The following is an 18,617-nucleotide window of genomic DNA, read 5'->3' on the forward strand; positions in this document are numbered from 1 at the left end:
GCCCTAGAATTTGACAAATGTTATATTAAAATGTGCTTATGTGTTTGAGAGAAGGTGACAGGAATCCTTGGCATCCTAGGTAAGTATGATTTTTCTCCTCCCTGCCCCCAACAGGGAAATAAAACTATTAAGGAGGTTTTTTGTCTCTTGTTTTTTTTGAAATTGGGATGATAAAAATGCCACATAGGAAAGAACGGTGTGGCACCTGGGTGACTTGGTCAGTTCAGCATCTGACTCTTGGGTTTGGCTCAGGTCATGATCTCGTGGTTCGTGGGATCGAGCCCCGTCTCAGGTTCCACACTGATGACATGGAGCCTGTTTAGGATTCTCTTTCTCCTTCTCTCTCTGCCCCTCCCTCACTCTCTCTCTCTCTCTCTCTCTCTCTCTCTCTCTCTCAAAAATTAGCATAGTTCCTGTTTTTAATTTTTTGTTTTTATGATTTAAAAATGGAAAAAATAAACCAAGGGTTTAGCTCAAGGCAAAAGAAAATAACATGAATGCAAAGTAATAGAATTTTTCCTTTTCTGTTGTTACTAATCAGTCATTTCTTTAAAGAAAAACTAAAAATCTAACCCAGAAAACATGAAAGAAAATGAAAACTGAAGAAAATTTAGGGATGAGAAACATCTACAGAGGGGGAAAAGTATGTTACCGACATACTTTATATGTATGTGTATATATGTATGTGTGTGTATGTGTATATGTGTGTGTATAGATAGAGATGTAGATGTATGTATATGTATGTTATTTGCTTAAATAAGAAAACAACCACTGTGGATGAATATTGATAGTGTGTCCTGAACCAAGGATTATGTGCCTAAGATTCACAAAAAGAAAAGTGTGTTAACCTAATGCTATAAATAGCTTCTCTCAGGCTGTGGAATTGATTTGGCCCTACCTACAAGCTGATAAGCTTGCCTCTGGCTGTTTCATGGATTCTGACCAAAGACAGGAGGCTCTTCGACAGAAACAAAGAACTATTCATGGACACAACGGCCATGCATTAGCATATGGTTAGCACCAGTTCCCGTGGCTCCACATACCCCCGGGGTGAAAATGGACCCACAAGAATACTACACAAGCGGTGGGTAGGTCGTAGCTGAAGGACACAGAGCTGGGGGAGCTTTATCGCTTATAACAAGCAGTAAGCAACCTGCTGTTTGTCCCAGAGTGAGATGCTAACATACCCCTCAAAGTTACTTGCTGCGAACCCTGAGAAATGGCCTGTCAGTCTTGACATAGCCAGAAGGACAGTCAAGGGCCCTGGCAGAGTGCCTCTCCCAACAATCCATCCCTTGGCCTGGCAAATTCTTGACCAAACTCATATTTTTATGAGTGATTCTGTTGTCTCTTAAAGTGTTTAGTTAAGGCTACTGTCAACAGGACTCCAAGTGGCAGGATGAGGTCCATCTGCAGGATTAGCCTCAGCCATGCCCGCAGGGTTCCAGGTTCAGCCAACTCTGAATAAGTCCCAAGGGGCCTAGTATGTCCTCTTTTGGACAGATGGGATGTAGTCTAACGTCGGTCTTTCATCGCTTACAACCTGTACGAGGGAGTTTATATCTACCTGATCTTTGCTGGCCCTGCATATATTCACTGGGGACGATAAAAGCGTCAAAAAAGGAATCCCCATCCCCAGTGGAAACCTGTGCCCACTTTTCCCAAATACATTAAACCTAAAAGTGGCACATGTCGCTCCAGTTCCAAGATTGTTAAACTTGCACCTTGTAGCTGCGGCGTCAGTCTTCATACATGGCCTAAGCCAAGGCTTCTCCGGGCACAGAAGTACAGGGAATTGCATGATTAATATTCAGATGAAATTTTTCCAGTCTTCATATTCATACATGAATTTGGGGTGGGGGGGGATCTACAGTCGGGAGATCTTTGTCTCTGGAAAATCTGTTCCCTTTCTTCTAGTTTTTATTTTCAACCTAAAGATTTATCTACGAGCATTGTTTCATTAGCAGCCTTTCCAATTACTAACAATAGCAAATTATTTGAAAGAATTATCTTTCAGACTAATATTAAAATGTAAGGTATCCTGTATAAATTATGAAATGTACTTCTGTAGTACTGATTTGATAAAAATCAGTTTTTTACATGACAGTCCATTTGACTTAGTGCCATTTGAGTTCCAAGGTATCAGTGAAAATAAATGATGTTAATAATTTCATCTAGTTTGATTCCTTTTTAGTTTTTAAATGTGACGTGTGGGTTTAGTATTTTTTTGGTGTGTTTATTAATAGGATCCTACGAAAAATGGCAACTCATTCCGTTTTCTTGTTTTGTGTATTCATCTGTCTTCATCTGTTGCAGAAGAGATGTTGTGAATTCAGCTCTTCTTTGGATAAGATTTCGTTTCAGGTTTCAAATATCCAAACGTTGGGGCGCCTGGGTGGCTCAGTCGGTTAAGCGTCTGACTTCATCTCAGGTCACGATCTCGCGGTCCGTGAGTTCGAGCCCTGCGTGGGGCTCTGGGCTGATGGCTCAGAGCCTGGAGCCTGCTTCCGATTCTGTGTCTCCCTCTCTCTCTGCCCCTCCCCCATTCACGTTCTGTCTCGCTCTGTCTCAAAAATAAACTTAAAAAAAAATTCAAATATCCAAACATTAACAGTAATACTTGTAAAATCCTATCTTATGTTAAATGCTAATAAATACAGATGAATGTGTAAAACTTGAAAAGAAATTTATTAGAAGAATGCTGATGAGTGTGCATACATACTGTGAAAGTCCTCTGTAAACCAGTGTAAAGATGCTTGAACTCAGGTCATTTATACACCTGAAGTAAACCCCATTCCCCATACTAAAGTCCACAAATTTCACATGCTTTAAGCCAAATAATTGGTGGAAAGTTTTCATTCTGTTAGATTTATTGAGCACTTTAGTGATTTGGATTTAAAGAAAGTTAAGCTAATAACCAGGAACATAGTATTTTAGTCATTTTTTAAAATGTAAAGGTAAACTTATATTCATTGGTAAGCCTTATTCTGTAATAATTAAACAAAATAGAAATTTGAATTTCTCTATTAGAAGGTATAATTATACATGTACAATTTTCCAGCCATACCAGAAAATTGATTATAATACATTAATTATTTACCATAGTTTGTTGTAGAAAGTCTGTAAATTTCTTATCAGTATTTTAGAAATGTTTCTCTAACAGGCCATGGTTATCACTAGATGATTTTATTAATTTCTGTTTAGCTCAAATAAGTAATAGAATATTCTGTAATTTTTCATATTTAAAATTATACTTTTTAAAACTTTTTTCTAGTGTTTACTTTTGAGAGAGTGTGAGCAGGGGAGGGACACAGAGACAGAGTGTGAGCAGGGGAGGGACACAGAGAGACAGACAGACAGAATCTGAAGCAGGCTCCAGGCTCCAAGCTGTCAGCACAGAGCCCGACACAGGGCTTGAACTCACAAAACCTGAGATTGTGACCTCAGCCAAAGTCGGATGCTTAACCAGTTGAGCCACCCAGGCACCCCTAGGATTATACTTCTTGATAAAAATATTCAATTTTCATTTTAAATTTTGATTGAGAATTTTCATTCTTACACTATGCAGGTTAATTACTGTGGGTGAATTAAAAAAATGTAAAGAAAATATGCCTACAAAATAACTTCCCTTACATACAAAACAATATAATAAACATATAATAAGATTGTAATATAAACATGCTGTAAAATTTTATAGTTATGTCAATAAGTGAAAAAGAATCCCATATGTATCTAGTGTATGAAACCTGAGGGAATCAATAGAAAATGACCTAACAATTCACTATTTTCATCTAAGTGTAGTATTTGTGTCTTTATTGCTTTGATGCATTTTATGTTTATTTACACTAAAAGGACATGTTCCCAATGTATTAAGTTTAAACATTGAAAATTAGAATAATGCGACATATACATACAGCAAATTATATGATTCTTATTTATTCCAGTTTTCTAGAACTCTCCATAATCAACAGTGCTCTTAAGTTCTTGTATGTCCTTTTGGAAATAATCAAGATTTTATAATCATAACTACATAGATAAATACCCCCTACTTTCATCATTAATGGTGGTATAACGTCCAACACTTGGTTGGATGTTCTGTGGATCCTTGATGGTACTCTTGGTCGATAGTTTAAGTAAATGGAGGTTTGTTAGACGGAGAGAAAAATGATCATTTCTTGAGCATCACACATGTGCTTCATGCTCTGCTAGATGATTTGCAAGTCCTTTTGGTAAAGCTACCTAGGCGGTAGCAAGAATTCCTCCTCTTGAGCAGATAAAGAAATAAGCCCAAGAGACATCAAATCACTGGTGCAGGGACACATAGCTAGTAAGTAGTTAGAACTTGAATCCAATTCTTTCTAATTTCAAAACCCACAGCCTTTTCACTAGCATGCTGTAGCTTTGTTATTCATACCCCCTTTCCCTCTCCCCTTTTCTTTGTATTTGTGTTTTAAAGGTAGTAAATGACTAAAAGGCTATAGAGATCTGAATTCATTAAATGTTACTTCTCAACACCTTTGTTATTCAGTATCTCTTTTTTCTTTCTACCTTTTGTTAAAGGATGTGGCTTTAGGATTCCTATTTATGGATAGGAGTTGAAATTTGGCTTTCTGTTTGATCTTGCTGTGGATATTTAACTTGTCTGAGCCTCAAAAACCTTTAAAGTATTAAGTAAATGATAGTAACTATCTACAGGAATTGTTGGGAAGATAGAATGTAATATGTACAAAAAATCTAGCATAGTGCCTGGAAAATTAAAAGATATCAAAGTCTGTTTATGATAGGGCTGGACTATAGTATTTCTCTGATTATCCTTGCGGGTTTAATGAGTTGTTACTGATATTAAGTACTGCTAATCTTTGATATAGTGCCTTTGTTTTTTAAATATTTGGAACCCATTTTCAGGAAACACGAGCTATGAAAAATTATATACTCTTCTAATTGAACAAAATATAAATTTTATTTCATTAAAAAATATATTGCCATTATATGTTGTTATTTAAAGATTGTGAACTTTTGTCATTAAAAATATTCGTAATACTCAGTTTCAGGTTAACCAGGTTTCTTTTCTGTCTTTAGTAGAAGCCACTTTCTATTGATTCCCTCTGATTTCATATATTAGATGTATTCTTTTTCAGTTATTGACATATATCCATAAAATTCTGCAGCATGTTTATATTGTATTCTGTCTTATGTGTGTATTGTTTTGTGTATGAGTAAAGTTATTTTGCAGGTATATTTTGTTTACATTTTTTAATTCTCCCATAGTAGTTACTATGTTAACTGTGGTAAATGAAAATTTACCACAGGAAGTTTAAACTCTTTTTGGTGATACACACACACACACACACACACACACACACACACGAAACGTGTGTATATTTTATCTGTAAGTTGTTTGATAAGCAGAAATTATAAAAGGTCATGATGTATTTCCCATATGTTCTTTGACTTTTTTAAAAGTTTGTGTTTTGTTTTCATTTTAGGCCCAGACCTTATCTATTTAAAGGAGATCATAAATTTCCTACAAACAAAGAGAACTTACCAGTGATTATACTCTATGCTGAAATGGGTACCAGAGCATTTGGTAAATTTCACCCAGTATTGTCTGAAAAAGCAAAAAATGGGGAAATCCTATATGTTCTTCGACATTATATTCAGGTACAGTTTTATCCGAGATTATTTTGGCTATAAAAAACCTGTTTAATAATTTCCTTACCAGATTTTACATGATTTCTTCCTGAACGGTTAAAGATTTTTAAAAAATGTTTTAAATTATTTATTTTGAAAGAGAGAGCTCATGAGAGCAGGGAAGGGACAGAGAAGAGAGAGAATCCCAAGCAGGCTCCTCTCTGTCAGTGCAGTCCCAATGTGGGCCTTGAACTCCTGAACAATGAGATAATGACCTGAGCCAAAACTCAGAGTCTGATGCTTAACCAACTGAGCCACCCAGGCACCCCTAAAGATTTTAAAAAATTAATACAACTATCAAATGTGAATTTTAGTGGAAAAATATATTGGGATTCTGTATCCTTTTCTGGAATTATCATGTTGATATTTCTTTTCAGATTCCTTTCTTTTTAAATCTGAAACAGATTTAAAGCTTGGATAAAAACCAAAACCATAATGCATATAATATTTGCTAAGATTCATAGTTATTTTTAATGAAAATATTACTTCAAGAAAATCTAATTGATAATACTGATTATATATATCATGTGAACCCTGATACAGAAATGCTTTTTTTTTTTTTTAATTTTTTTTTTTAACGTTTATTTATTTTTGAGACAGAGAGAGACAGCATGAACGGGGGAGGGGCAGAGAGAGAGGGAGACACAGAATTGGAAGCAGGCTCCAGGCTCTGAGCCATCAGCCCAGAGCCCGACGCGGGGCTCGAATTCACAGACTGTGAGATCGTGACCTGAGCCGAAGTCGGACGCTTAACCGACTGAGCCACCCAGGAGCCCCCAGAAATGCTCTTAACTATGTCTTTGGACAGGTGACTATTTCTTTGTTCAAGTTTCTGGTCAAATGTGTTCCCACCTTTTCAACTTCTCATTGCTCTCACACTTTTATCACATTATTGTGGTCTAATGACTTTGTAGCACTCACTGCTATATCTCAAGTTTTCTTTTATACCTCTGCACTATCCATTCCCTCCACCCCACACAACCAAATTCACACATATTTACTAGAATATAATGACCATTAGAAGGACTTTTCTTATTTTACTGCTATATGCCCAACACGGAAAGAGTGTTTTATATTGAAATATATAATTACTTGCATAATAATGTATAAAGTAATAAAAGCATTGCAGATATACTTGTTAATTGCCTATCCATATTCTTCACCTATTTTTATCTTAGATTCTTTGGGTTTTTCTTTTTCTCATATACAGATTTTAACAAATATATTCTGAATACTAATCTTCCATAGCTTGCAAACATCTTCTAGTATATTTCTAGTATTAAAAAAAATTACGACATCTTTGGTTCAGCACAAGTATAGAGATTTAATCAGACTTATCCACCTTTTCTTTAATGGTTTCCTTTGCGGTGTCATAAGGGCATTCTCCTATATTTTCTTGTGACAAAATGCCATCCTTTATGTTTTGGTCTTTAATCCCTCTGGAATGTATTTGGATATGCTGTAAGGTAGAGATAGAATTCTAGTTTTTCCATATAGAAGAGTATTGGCTCCCACATGATTTATTGAACAGTTAAGTCTTTATTCTAAGCCATCACATACCAAGTTTTCTTACAGGCATGTATGTTTTTAGACTCTGCTCCAGTAATATATATGTCTATTCTACACAAATATAACATTTTAATTGCAGCAGCTTTAAAATCTAAAGCAGTCTTGAGAAAGAAGAACAAAGCTAGAGGCACCATATGTCCTGATTTCAAACTATATTACAAAGCTGTAGTATTAAAACAATGTGGTATTGGAATAAGAATGCATGGACCAGTGTAACAGAATAGAGAACCAAGAAATAAACCCATACGTGTATAGTCAACTAATATTCAGCAGGGGATCCAAGCCTACTCAGTTAGACGATGCTGGAAAAACTAGATAACCACATGCAAATGAATGGAACTGGCCCCCTATCTTGTAACACTCAAAAAAATTAACTTGAAATGGATTTAAAATTTAAATGTAAAATGTGAAAGCATGAGGGTGCCACAGTGGCTCAGACGGTTAACATCTGACTCTTGATTTCAGCTCAGATCATGATCTCATAGTTCATGGGTTTGAGCCCTGCCTTAGCCTCCTCCATGTTGACAGCACAGAGCCTTGGGCTTCTCCCTCTCTCTCTTCCCCTCCCCTGCTCGCTTTCTCTCTCAAAATAAAAATAAACTTAAAAAAAAAAAGAAACTGTAAAAGTCCTAGAAGAAAACCTAAGAAAAAAGCACCTTGACGGTGGTCTTGGCAGTGATTTTTTTGGATTTGACATCAAAAGCAAAGGCAACAAAAGTAAAAATAAAGAACAACAAAATTAAAAAGAAAAGAAAAAATGAAGTGGGACTACATCAAACTAAACTAAGCCTCTGCATGGCAAAGGAAACCATTAACAAAACCAAAGGCAATGGCTGGAATGGGAGAAAATATTTATAAATCATTTATGTAAGGAGGGGTTAATATCCAAAATATATAAGGAACTCCTACAACTCAGTATCAAAAGAACAATCTGATTAAAAAGTGGGCAAAGGACCTGAATAGGTATTTTTTCAAAGGAGACCTACAGATGGCCACATGTACATGAAAAGGTCTCAAAAAGACAAGTGTGAGAGGATATGGAGAAAAGGGAGCCCTTTTGCACTGTTGATGGGAGTATAAATTAGTGCAGCCACTATGGAAAACAGCTTGGAGTTCCTCAAGAAGTTTTAAGAAGAACGACCATGTGGTCTAGCATTTCTGCTTCTGGGTGAACATTCAAAGGAAAGAAAGCACTAACTTGAGAAGATCTCTGTGCTCTCGTGTTCACGGCAGCATTACCTACCATAACTGAGACGAGGGAACAGCTGAAGGGCTGGATGAGTCATGGGCATTGAGGAGGGCACTTTTAGGGATGAGCACTGGGTGTGATACATAAGAGATGAGTCACTGGGTTCTACCTCTAAAGCCAAGACCATGCTCTATGTTAACTTGAATTAAAAAAAAAATGTCCCCCACGTGACTAATGTACACTATAGGGAGGTATGCTCATCTACTGAGAATCAGTGTCCCGAATTATTCTTTGGAGAATGCAGCCATTAAATATACTATGAAATCATACCAGCCAACTATCTGGGCACTTTGTAGAATCAAATTACGGCTTTCTTTTTAACGAATGACCTATTGTACATTCAAAATAGTTATGTTTTAAATCTAGTCAATGTAATTCTAATAAAATGAACTTATTTATGCTGCTTTTGAAACAGATGCCTTTTTATGGGGAGAGAAGAAATAGAAAGATGAAGAAAGATTCTTCTCACCAATTGATTTAGTCTGTGAGCATTTTTGGTTTGCAAACCCAAACTTACTAAACTACCATTCAAATTTTATATTAATACATTTTCAAATGGAGACAGTAAATAAGAATTTAATAAACATTTATCTTTGTTCCCAAGGAGCTAATAATATTTTGGAATTGATAATGGAAATTGGTTACATGAAATTGCATTTCTTTTATGAACTATAACAAAATATATGGACTTGGAGCTTCAATTTGCTTCTCTACCAGCTGATTGCCTTTTTAGTGGATAGTCAGAATGCATTTTTAAATTGTGCTGTATGAAATTGAAAACTCTTTAAAATATTTTTAACTTTTTCAGATGACCATAATTAGAAGCAATTCAGTTGTCTCATGCTATCTTTCATTGTAGCACATGCCTGAGAAATTAGCAAGTTACATTGTCATGTGTGCAGCAGTGTTAAATACTTGTCTGCATATCTGAAACTAATTCTTCTATCTTCTTATTTGAAAAGATGTGGTGACTTCTCTTCCTTGGTGGGGTAGTCTCTACAAGTATATTTTGTATGTGCCCGTTACTTCAGACCGCTCCATTTGAAGCGATTGTTGCCCCTCATTGAAGAACAGATACTCATTTGTGGCATTGGGTATTTTAATCATTTAAAAACATGAAGAAAATGTAATCAAGTTGTTCAAGACACTGCATTTTCTTGTGTGTCTTTTGCCTCTACTCTTCAGTATTTGCTCTTGGCACCACTCTGGTTGTCCTACAGCTAGACAACGAGCAAGCAAACAGCATTTGCTGGTTTAGGAAATCTTGTGGCGTTCACCAAAAGGAGCACAGTTTTATTGAAACTTGATTGTATTGGAGCCTCTGTTAATTAACTCTTGGAAGAAATGGGGAAGTTACCACAAACAGAAAAAGATCAGATTTTTTTTTTTTCTTGTAAAGAGTAATTAAAACATTTGGGATGCCTGGGTAGCGTCAGTTAAGCGTCTGACTCCTGATCTTGGCTCGGGGGATGATTTCACGGTTCATGATTTTGAGCCCACATTGGGCTCTGTGCTGATGGCACAGAGCTTGCTTGGGATTCTGTCTCTCCTCCTCTCTGCCCCTCCCTTACTTGTGTGCGCATGCTCTCTCTCTCCCTCTCTCTCTCCCTCTCTCTCTCTCTCAAAATAAATAAACTTTAAAAAAATTAAAACATTAGAGTCATTGTGAAGTTTTTAGAAAGTAAAGAAGTGGTAATCAACCAAATTCTGGGTCCTTGATAAACTATCTAGAGAGAGTATAAATATCCCCCAAATAATAATTCAGTGATTTAAAAAGTCAATATTAATAATTTACTCTAATGTCCTAATAAACATATTGAATGTAAAAGAAGATGTTTCAATCAATATTTTCTCTTTTTAAAAAAATAAATGTTTGAACAGAAACCAGTCTCACAGAAAATGTACTTATCTGGCTACGGTGTGGAGCTAGCAATTAAGAGTACAGAATACAAAGCTTTGGATGATACTCAAGTTAAAAGTAAGTTTACTCTCTCTACTTGAATAGAATAAAAACTTGGAGGCTTACAAACTTTGTTCTTTTAAAAATGTAATGACTATAGTCTTATGTATGATAATTTGAGGGGAGTTTGGGGCAGTACACCTGTCAAACGGTAATGCAGGTGTCCTAAGGTGAGCTCAGGGAAGACAAGAACCTCCCGTGGAGCAGAAGGGCAAAAGCTCGCTTGATCTTGATTTTCAGTACCAATACAAACCGTGAAAGCGGGGCCTCACGATCCTTCTGATCTTTTGGGTTAGACATGTTCTCCTTAGTTTAGAGTTTAATTTAATTTAATTTTATTATTTGAATTTTTAAAATTTTTTAAAATTTACATCCAAATTAGTTAGCATATAGTGAAACAATGATTTCAGAAGTAGATTCCTTAGCGCCCCTTACCCATTTAGCCCAGCCCCCCTCCCACAACCCCTCCAGTAACCCTCAGTTCTCCATATTTATGAATCTCTTCTGTTTTGTCCCCCTCCCTGTTTTTATATTATTTTTGCTTCCCTTCCTTTATGTTCATCTGTTTTGTCTCTAAAGTCCTCATATGAGTGAAGTCATATCGTTTGTGTCTTTCTCTGACTAATTTCACTTAGCATAATACCCTCCAGTTCCATCCACGGAGTTGCAGATGGCAGGATTTCATTCTTTTTGATTGCCGAGTAATACTCCATTGTGTGTGTGTGTATACACACCACATCTTCTTTATCCATTCATCCATCGATGGACATCTGGGCTCTTTCCATACTTTAGCTATTGTTGATAGTGCTGCTATAAACGTGGGGGTGCATGTGTCCCTTCGAAACAGCACACCTGTATCCCGTGGAGAAATGCCTAGTAGTGTAATTGCTGGTCATAGGGTAGTTCTATTTTTAGTTTTTTGAGGAACCTCCATACTGTTTTCCAGAGTGACTGCACCAGCTTGCATTCCCACCAACAATGCAAAAGAGATCCTCTTTCTCCACATCCTTGCCAACATCTGTTGTTGACTGAGTTGTTAATGTTAGCCATTCTGACAGGTATGAGGTGGTATCTCAGTGTGGTTTTGATTTGTATTTCCCTGATGATGAGTGATGTTGAGCATTTTTTCATGTGTCATTGGCCATCTGCATGTCTTCTTTGGAGAAGTGTCTATTCATGTCTTTTGCCCATTTCTTCACTGGATTATTTGTTTTATGGGTGTTGAGTTTGATAAGTTCTTTATAGGTTTTGGATACTAACCCTTTATCTGATATGTCATTTGCAGATATCTTCTCCCATTCTGTCGGTTGCCTTTTAGTTTTTCTGATTGTTTCCTTCACCGTGCAGAAGCTTTTTATTTTGATGAGGTCCCAGTAGTTCATTTTTGCTTTTGTTTCCTTTGCCTCTGGAGATCTGTTGAGTAAGAAGTTGCTGCAGCCAAGGTCAAAGAGGTTTTTGCCTGCTTTCTTCTCAAGGATTTTGGTGGCATCCTGTTTTACATTGAGGTCTTTCATCCATTTTGAGTTTATTTTTGTGTATGGTGTAAGAAAGTGGTCCAGTTTCATTCTTCTGCATGTCGCTGTCCAGTTTTCCCAGCACCACTTGCTGAAGAGACTGTCTTTATTCCATTGGATATTCTTTCCTGCTTTGTGAAAGATTAGTTGGCCATACATTTGTAGGTCCATTTCTGGGTTCTCTATTCTGTTCCATTGATCTGAGTGTCTGTTCTTGTGCCAGTACCATACTGTCTTGGTAATTACAGCTTTGTAGTATATAGCTTGAAGTCTGGGATTGTGATGCCTCCTGCTTTGGTTTTCTTTTTCAATATCACTTTGGCTATTCGGGGTCTTTTCTGGTTCCATACAGATTTTAGGATTATTTGTTCTAGCTCTGTGAAGAATGCTGGTGTTACTTGGATAGGGATTGCACTGAATAATGAGATTGCTTTGGGTAGTATCAACATTTTAACGATATTCTTCCTATCCAGGAGCATGGAATCTTTTTCCATTTTTTTTTTTTTTTGTGTCTTCTTTCATAAGCTTTCTATAGTTTTCAGTGTATAGATTTTTCACCTCTTTGGTTAGATTTATTCCTAGGTATTTTATGGTTTTTTGTGCAACTGTAAATGGTTTCGATTCCTTGATTTCTCTTTCTGTCGCTTCATTGTTGGTGTAGAGGAATACAACTGATTTCTGTGCATTGATTTTCTATCCTGCAACTTTGCTGAATTCATGAATCAATTCTAGCAGCTTTTTGTGGAATCTTTTGGGTTTTCCATATAGAGTATCATGTCATCTGTGAAGAGTGAAAGTTTGACCTCCTCCTGGCTGACTTGGATGCCTTTTATTTCTTTGTGTTGTCTGATTGCAGAGGCTAAGACTTCCAATACTATGTTGAATAATCGTGACGAGAGTCGACATCCCTGTCTTGCTCCTGTCCTTAGGGGAAAAGCTCTGTTTCTCCCCCATTGAGAATGATATTAGCATTGGCTCATTCATGTATGGCTTTTATGATCTCGAGGTATGCTCCTTCTATCCCTACTTTCTCGAGGGTTTTTATCAAGAAAGGATGCTGTATTTTGTCAAATGCTTTCTCTGTACCTATTGAGAGGATCGTATGGTTCTTGTCCTTTCTTTTATTGATGTGATGAATCACATTAGTTGTTTTGCGGATATTGAACCAGCCCTGCATCCCAGGTATAAATCCCGCTTGGTTGTGGTGAATAATTTTTTTAATGTATTGTTGGATCCGGCTGGCTAATATCTTGTTGAGGATTTTTGCATCCATATTCATCAGGGAAATTGGTCCATAGTTCTCCTTTTTTAGTGGGGTCTTTGTCTTGTTTTGGAATCAAGGTAACCCTGGCTTCATAGAAGAGTTTGGAAGTTTTCCTTCCATTTCTATTTTTTGGAACAGCTTCAAGAGAATAAGTGTTAACTCTTCCTTAAATGTTTGGTAGAATTCCCTTGGAAAGCCATCTGGCCCTGGACTCTTGTTTTTTGGGAGATTTTTGATTACTAATTCGATTTCTTTACTGGTGATGGGTCTGTTCAAATTTTCTATTTCTTCCTGTTTGTTTTGGTAGTTTATATGTTTCTAGGAATTGGTACATTTCTTCAAGATTGCCCATTTTACCGGCATATAATTGCTTATAATATTCTTATTTTATTTCTGCTGTGTTGGTTGTAATCTCTCCTTTTTCATTCTTGAGTTTATTTCGGGCTTTCCATTTTTCCTTTTTATCAGACTGGCTAGTGATTTATTAATTTTGTTAATTCTTTTAAAGAACCAGCTTCTGGTTTCATTGATCTATTCTACTGGGGTTTTTTGTTTGTTTCCTTTTTGTTGTTTTGTTTCGATAGCATTGGTTTCTGCTCTACTGTTTATTATTTCCTGTCTTCTGTTGGTTTGGGGTTTTATTTGCTGTTCTTTTCCCAGCTCCTTAAGGCGTAAGGTTAGGTTGTGTATCTGAGATCTTTCTTCCTTCTTTAGGAAGTCCTGGATTGCTATATACTTCCCTTTTATGACTGCCTTTGCTGCATCCCAGAGGTTTGGGGCTGTGGTTTTATCATTTTCATTGACTTCCATATACTTTTTAATTTCCTCTTTAACTGCTTGGTTGGCCCATTCATTCTTTAGTAGAATGTTCTTCAATCTCCAAGTATGTGTTCCCTTTCCCAGTTTTTTCTTGTGGTTGATTTTGAGTTTCATAGCATTGTGGTCTGAAAATATGCACGGTATGATCTCAGTCTTTTTGTACTTACTTAGGGCTGATTTGTGTCCCAGTATATGGTCTGTTCTGGAGAACATTCCCTGTGCACTGGAGAAGAATGTATATTCTGCTGCTTTAGGATGAAATGTTCTGAATATATCTGTTAAGTCCATCTGGTCCAGTATGTCTTTCAAAGCCATTGTTTCCTTGTTGAATTTTTGATTAGATGATCTGTCCATTGTTGTGAGTGGGGTGTTGAAGTCTCCTACTATTACGGTAATATATCGATGAGTTTCTTTATGTTTGTGATTAATTAACATATATTTGGGTGCTTCCACATTTGGCACATAAATGTTTACAGTTGTTAGGTCTTCTTGGTGGACAGACCCCTTGATTATAATATAATGCCCTTCTGCATCTCTTGCTACAGTCTTTATTTTAAAGTCTAGATTGTCTGATGTAAGTATGGCTACTCCAGCTTTCTTTTGTTGACCATTAGCATGATAGGTGGTTCTCCATCCCCTTATTTTCAATATGAAGGTGTCTTTAGGTCTAAAGTGGGTCTCTTGTAAATAGCATACGGATGGGTCTTGTTTTCTGATCCATTCTGTTACCCTTTGTCTTTTGATTGAAGTATTGAGTCCATTGAAGTTTAGAGTGAGTACTAGATAGTTTAGAGTGAGATAAGAATTTATTGCCATTATGATGCTTGTAGAGTTGGAGTTTCTGGTGGTGTTCTCTGGTCCTTTCTAATCTTTGTTGCTTTTGAGATATATATATATATATATATATATATATATATATATATATATATATATATATATATATATATTTTTTTTTTTTTTTCATCTTTTCTCCCCTCAGAGAGTTCCCCTTAAAATTTCTTATTTCTTGCAGGGCTGGTTTAGTGGTCACAAACTCCTTTAATTTTTGTTTGTCTGGGAAACTTTTTATCTCTCCTTCTATTTTGTAGAATTTAATTTTAAACTGAAAGAAATATGTTTAATATTGTGCTCCCAAAAACTTTTTTAGAAATTTGAAATAGCATATTATTTTCCTTTATCCAGTGGCTTCCCAACCATTTTCAGCAACATATAAAAAATGGTAACATGTGTGAGGCACACTGAGGTAATGAGGCTGGTTATGACTGGAGGTGACTGGCCCATGATGTGCCCAGCCACCTCCAGGGTTGGGGACCAGGTGTCTCAGGGGATCAGTATCTCAGTAAATCTGAAAGTCATTGGCAACACATGGTCTTAGGGAGCTTTGTCTCAAGTAATCATAATAAAGTTAGTATGATGATGCTGCTCTTGAAGTAAGACAGGAGAGGCCTGTGAATTGCTACATTGGATGAAGTAGATTGATTAGATTTGTGTCTACAAACTGATATCTGTCCATGGTTGTGCCTTCTAACTGCAGGCCCCAGATGAAGGACTCTGGAGACCTGAACAAGATGAATAAGTTTTCAGATTCTTAGGAAAATCTTTTCTTCTCTGGTTCATCTGAAATTTATTTATATCTGATTCTTGGTTAAGAGTTTTTAATTCATTTTTTTTTAATAGGCTCTCAGATGTGGCTTCTGCTTCAACTTTATTTTTCTATCCAGGATCTGGTCCTGGAGGCCCTGCCCTGATCACAGACTTCGCTCTGGCCATTCCTCCTGAATGTGCTTCAGATAAAGATCTGTATTACTGTTAAGTCCTACCAGTTAAAGAGTTACTGGAAAAGTAATAGTCAGATTTTATGTATTTCTATATTGCTTATATATAGCCTTATAATGCTTTATAATTTAGTATCTTAGTTTACAGTTATAATAGTAACAGGCATTTTCTAGCTATCCTTGGGCTTGTGGAATTTTCTTTAAAATGTCAGGTGAAAAAAAGGAAATTGAAAAAAATAAAAAATAATTTAAAAAATGTTAGGTGAAAAAAAATTTAAAACTCCAGTGATCACATGAATGATCTATATTACATATTTAACTCAGTTCATTTTTTCCCCTTTGTATACATGTGTCAGACTTCTAACTGGTCGTCTCTCTGATCTTTGGCCTTCTGTACCTTGACCCTCCCTCCTCCCCCGTATAAATTAATGGATATTCTTGACAGTGCTTTCAGATTGAATGCCTTATGCTGAAAATCTGACTTCGTGATACTACTGGTTAAAATCCCTTAGTGGCTCCCCATAACCTCCCTCATAAATTACAGTACCATGGCGTTGCAAAGAAAGCTTTCATACTCCAGCCTCTTTCTGCCTTATCACTCTCCCATAGCCTCTCATTTGTACCCTCTGGTTCTGCAACACTAAACTACTATACAGAATAATTTTCTGTTCCCTGGATGCCTCCGTGTTTGGCTCCATGCGAAGCCTTTATGACCTCTATAGAGTACTTTTATCCCTTAGCATATGCTGTTCCCTCTTCCTGAAACCTTCCATCTTCTCCCACTTTGCTTTCATCAAAGCCTACGCATCCATTAGTACCTGTGAGACGGCTGCCTACCATTGTCTCTGTCGAGGGTGGTTTTCTCCTTTCTACATCCCATGTGTTGTGTGCTGCTTTCATGAAAACTTTACACAGTGCCTTAAAATTGTCTATTTGTCTCTCTCCTTTCCCCCAACTGGAGTTGCTTTCTTTTGTGTCTCTCTTCCTGGTGTGTATGTGGCAGGAGTCTTAGCAAACAGCCAGCAAATGTTTGTGTGATGAAGGACTAAAAGGGAGGAGGAGGACTAGATCCGAACACCCAGGGCTTTTAGCTGTAGCCCTGAGGTGCGGGCCTTCAGAAGAGAGAGAGGGGAGGAGTGTACTTGAGGGGCACTGGTGCACCCCGAAAGCAGCCCCATGCTGTAGGATGTCACGAGTTCTTGTGACCCCAGGTACCCTTTACATGTACCATTTACCGCCCTGTATGTTGTATTATTTGGTGAGTAATGGAGAAGGAAAGGGAGAGATGACTAAAATGTTATATCCTTACTTTTTGAAGCCATGAGTTTGGGGTCTTCCTAAAGATTTCTTGACTATCTTTAAAGGCATTGGAAATATGCATGCATGCTTATATTTGTTAGGGTTTGGCACTCCTGCCTGGCTTAAGAGCTAAGCCCAGGATTTGTTGCAGCCACTTTGGCTTATCATTCTGGTTATAAAATAGAACTTGACTGTGAAATAATCTGTAAAGCATTTGCTAAATATTTAACGATCCAAGCCTGTCTAAAAAGAGCACAGTCAGAAATAAAAGCATGTGCACATGTGTGTATCAGTGAGCTGATGCGCGAAAGAAGAACAAGGTAAAACAAAAGGAATCTAATCTCGCGTTCTTCTAATTTTTTATTACATCTCCCTTTTCCAGTCTGAAAATGTTTTTGTATTGTTATGTTTCCAAAATAGCAGTGACTAATGCTACCGTAGAGGATGGGATTGAAACAAATGAAGTTCAAGGATTTCTCTTCGGGAAACTAAAGTAAGTCTGAATGGAAATGAAGTTCTATTACTGTACCTTAAGTTTGTTCTTAAAGGAATTCAGTGTGCTGAATTCAGCACAGTGTGCTGTGTTGGCACATGTTTCAGTTCTTAAAATATACATGTAATTGGTTTTATTTATTACAAAAGTAATACATGGCTAATGCAAAACACAAAATTGAAAAATAATCACTAATTTCACATATGATGAGTATGATTAGAAAAATAGGAATTAGAAATGATCAAACTTATCTTTGTCAATAAAACCAAAACATTAGAGCATCTTTCACAGATCTGGGTTAGAAAAATCATGGTTAGTATTGGGTTGTTTGCATGAAGTAATCAAAATTTTTATGCATCAAAAGAAAAGAAAATATGTATTTTTCTTAAATTTCTATGTGCAGATTGCCATATCGAAAACCTTTTAATATCTCGTCTTAATCTCATATACACCTATAAGTAACTGTTCAGATATTAAAGTTGTCCCCCCCCCCCTTTTTCTGTCTTGCGTCACTGATTGGAGACCAAGAATGGGATGGTGAGTGCTCTCTGAATGCTCATGAATGGGGATTGTTGTTGTTTTATATGTGCTTTCCCTTAGTTACAAGAAGGGAAAGTTTGTGGCTTCATTACAAAGGCAAAATTAATTACAGATAAAGGACAGTTTTTATTAATAGCTTTAAGTTTTACTTAATGTTGCAAGTATTTATAAAGGACACTAAGGTCAGTTCTCCTGGCGAGTAGGTACTCTACAGAGCAGGGGAACGTTTGTGGAGACTGTGCTAATTTATATAGATGACGGAGTTATATTTTAAAGTATTGGCACAGTGGTGTGCTAATTGGCCTTGAAAAGTTCGTGCATCTTGCAGAATGGATTTATTCTAAGTAAGGTATTTAGTAGATAATAATACACTTTTATTCCATTGTCAGCTGTATCTCAGTCTCGTGGAATCCACAGTTCTATTCTTTTTTAAACATAAAACTT

General features: G+C 36.6%; 1 protein-coding gene across 1 annotated transcript in view; it reads left to right on the plus strand.

Annotated features, from left to right (window-relative positions):
* UGGT2 (UDP-glucose glycoprotein glucosyltransferase 2) overlaps positions 1 to 18,617 on the plus strand; it is a 192,092-nt gene that overhangs the window by 31,942 nt on the left and 141,533 nt on the right. The window contains exons 5-7 of the mRNA XM_058681695.1: positions 5,487 to 5,661; positions 10,391 to 10,487; positions 17,561 to 17,633. Coding sequence (XP_058537678.1) covers positions 5,487 to 5,661; positions 10,391 to 10,487; positions 17,561 to 17,633 — 345 coding nt within the window. The remainder of the gene's footprint in view (positions 1 to 5,486; positions 5,662 to 10,390; positions 10,488 to 17,560; positions 17,634 to 18,617) is intronic.

This window comes from Neofelis nebulosa, chromosome 1 (genome assembly GCF_028018385.1).
Source record: "Neofelis nebulosa isolate mNeoNeb1 chromosome 1, mNeoNeb1.pri, whole genome shotgun sequence".
Classification (NCBI taxonomy): Eukaryota; Metazoa; Chordata; class Mammalia; order Carnivora; family Felidae; genus Neofelis; species Neofelis nebulosa.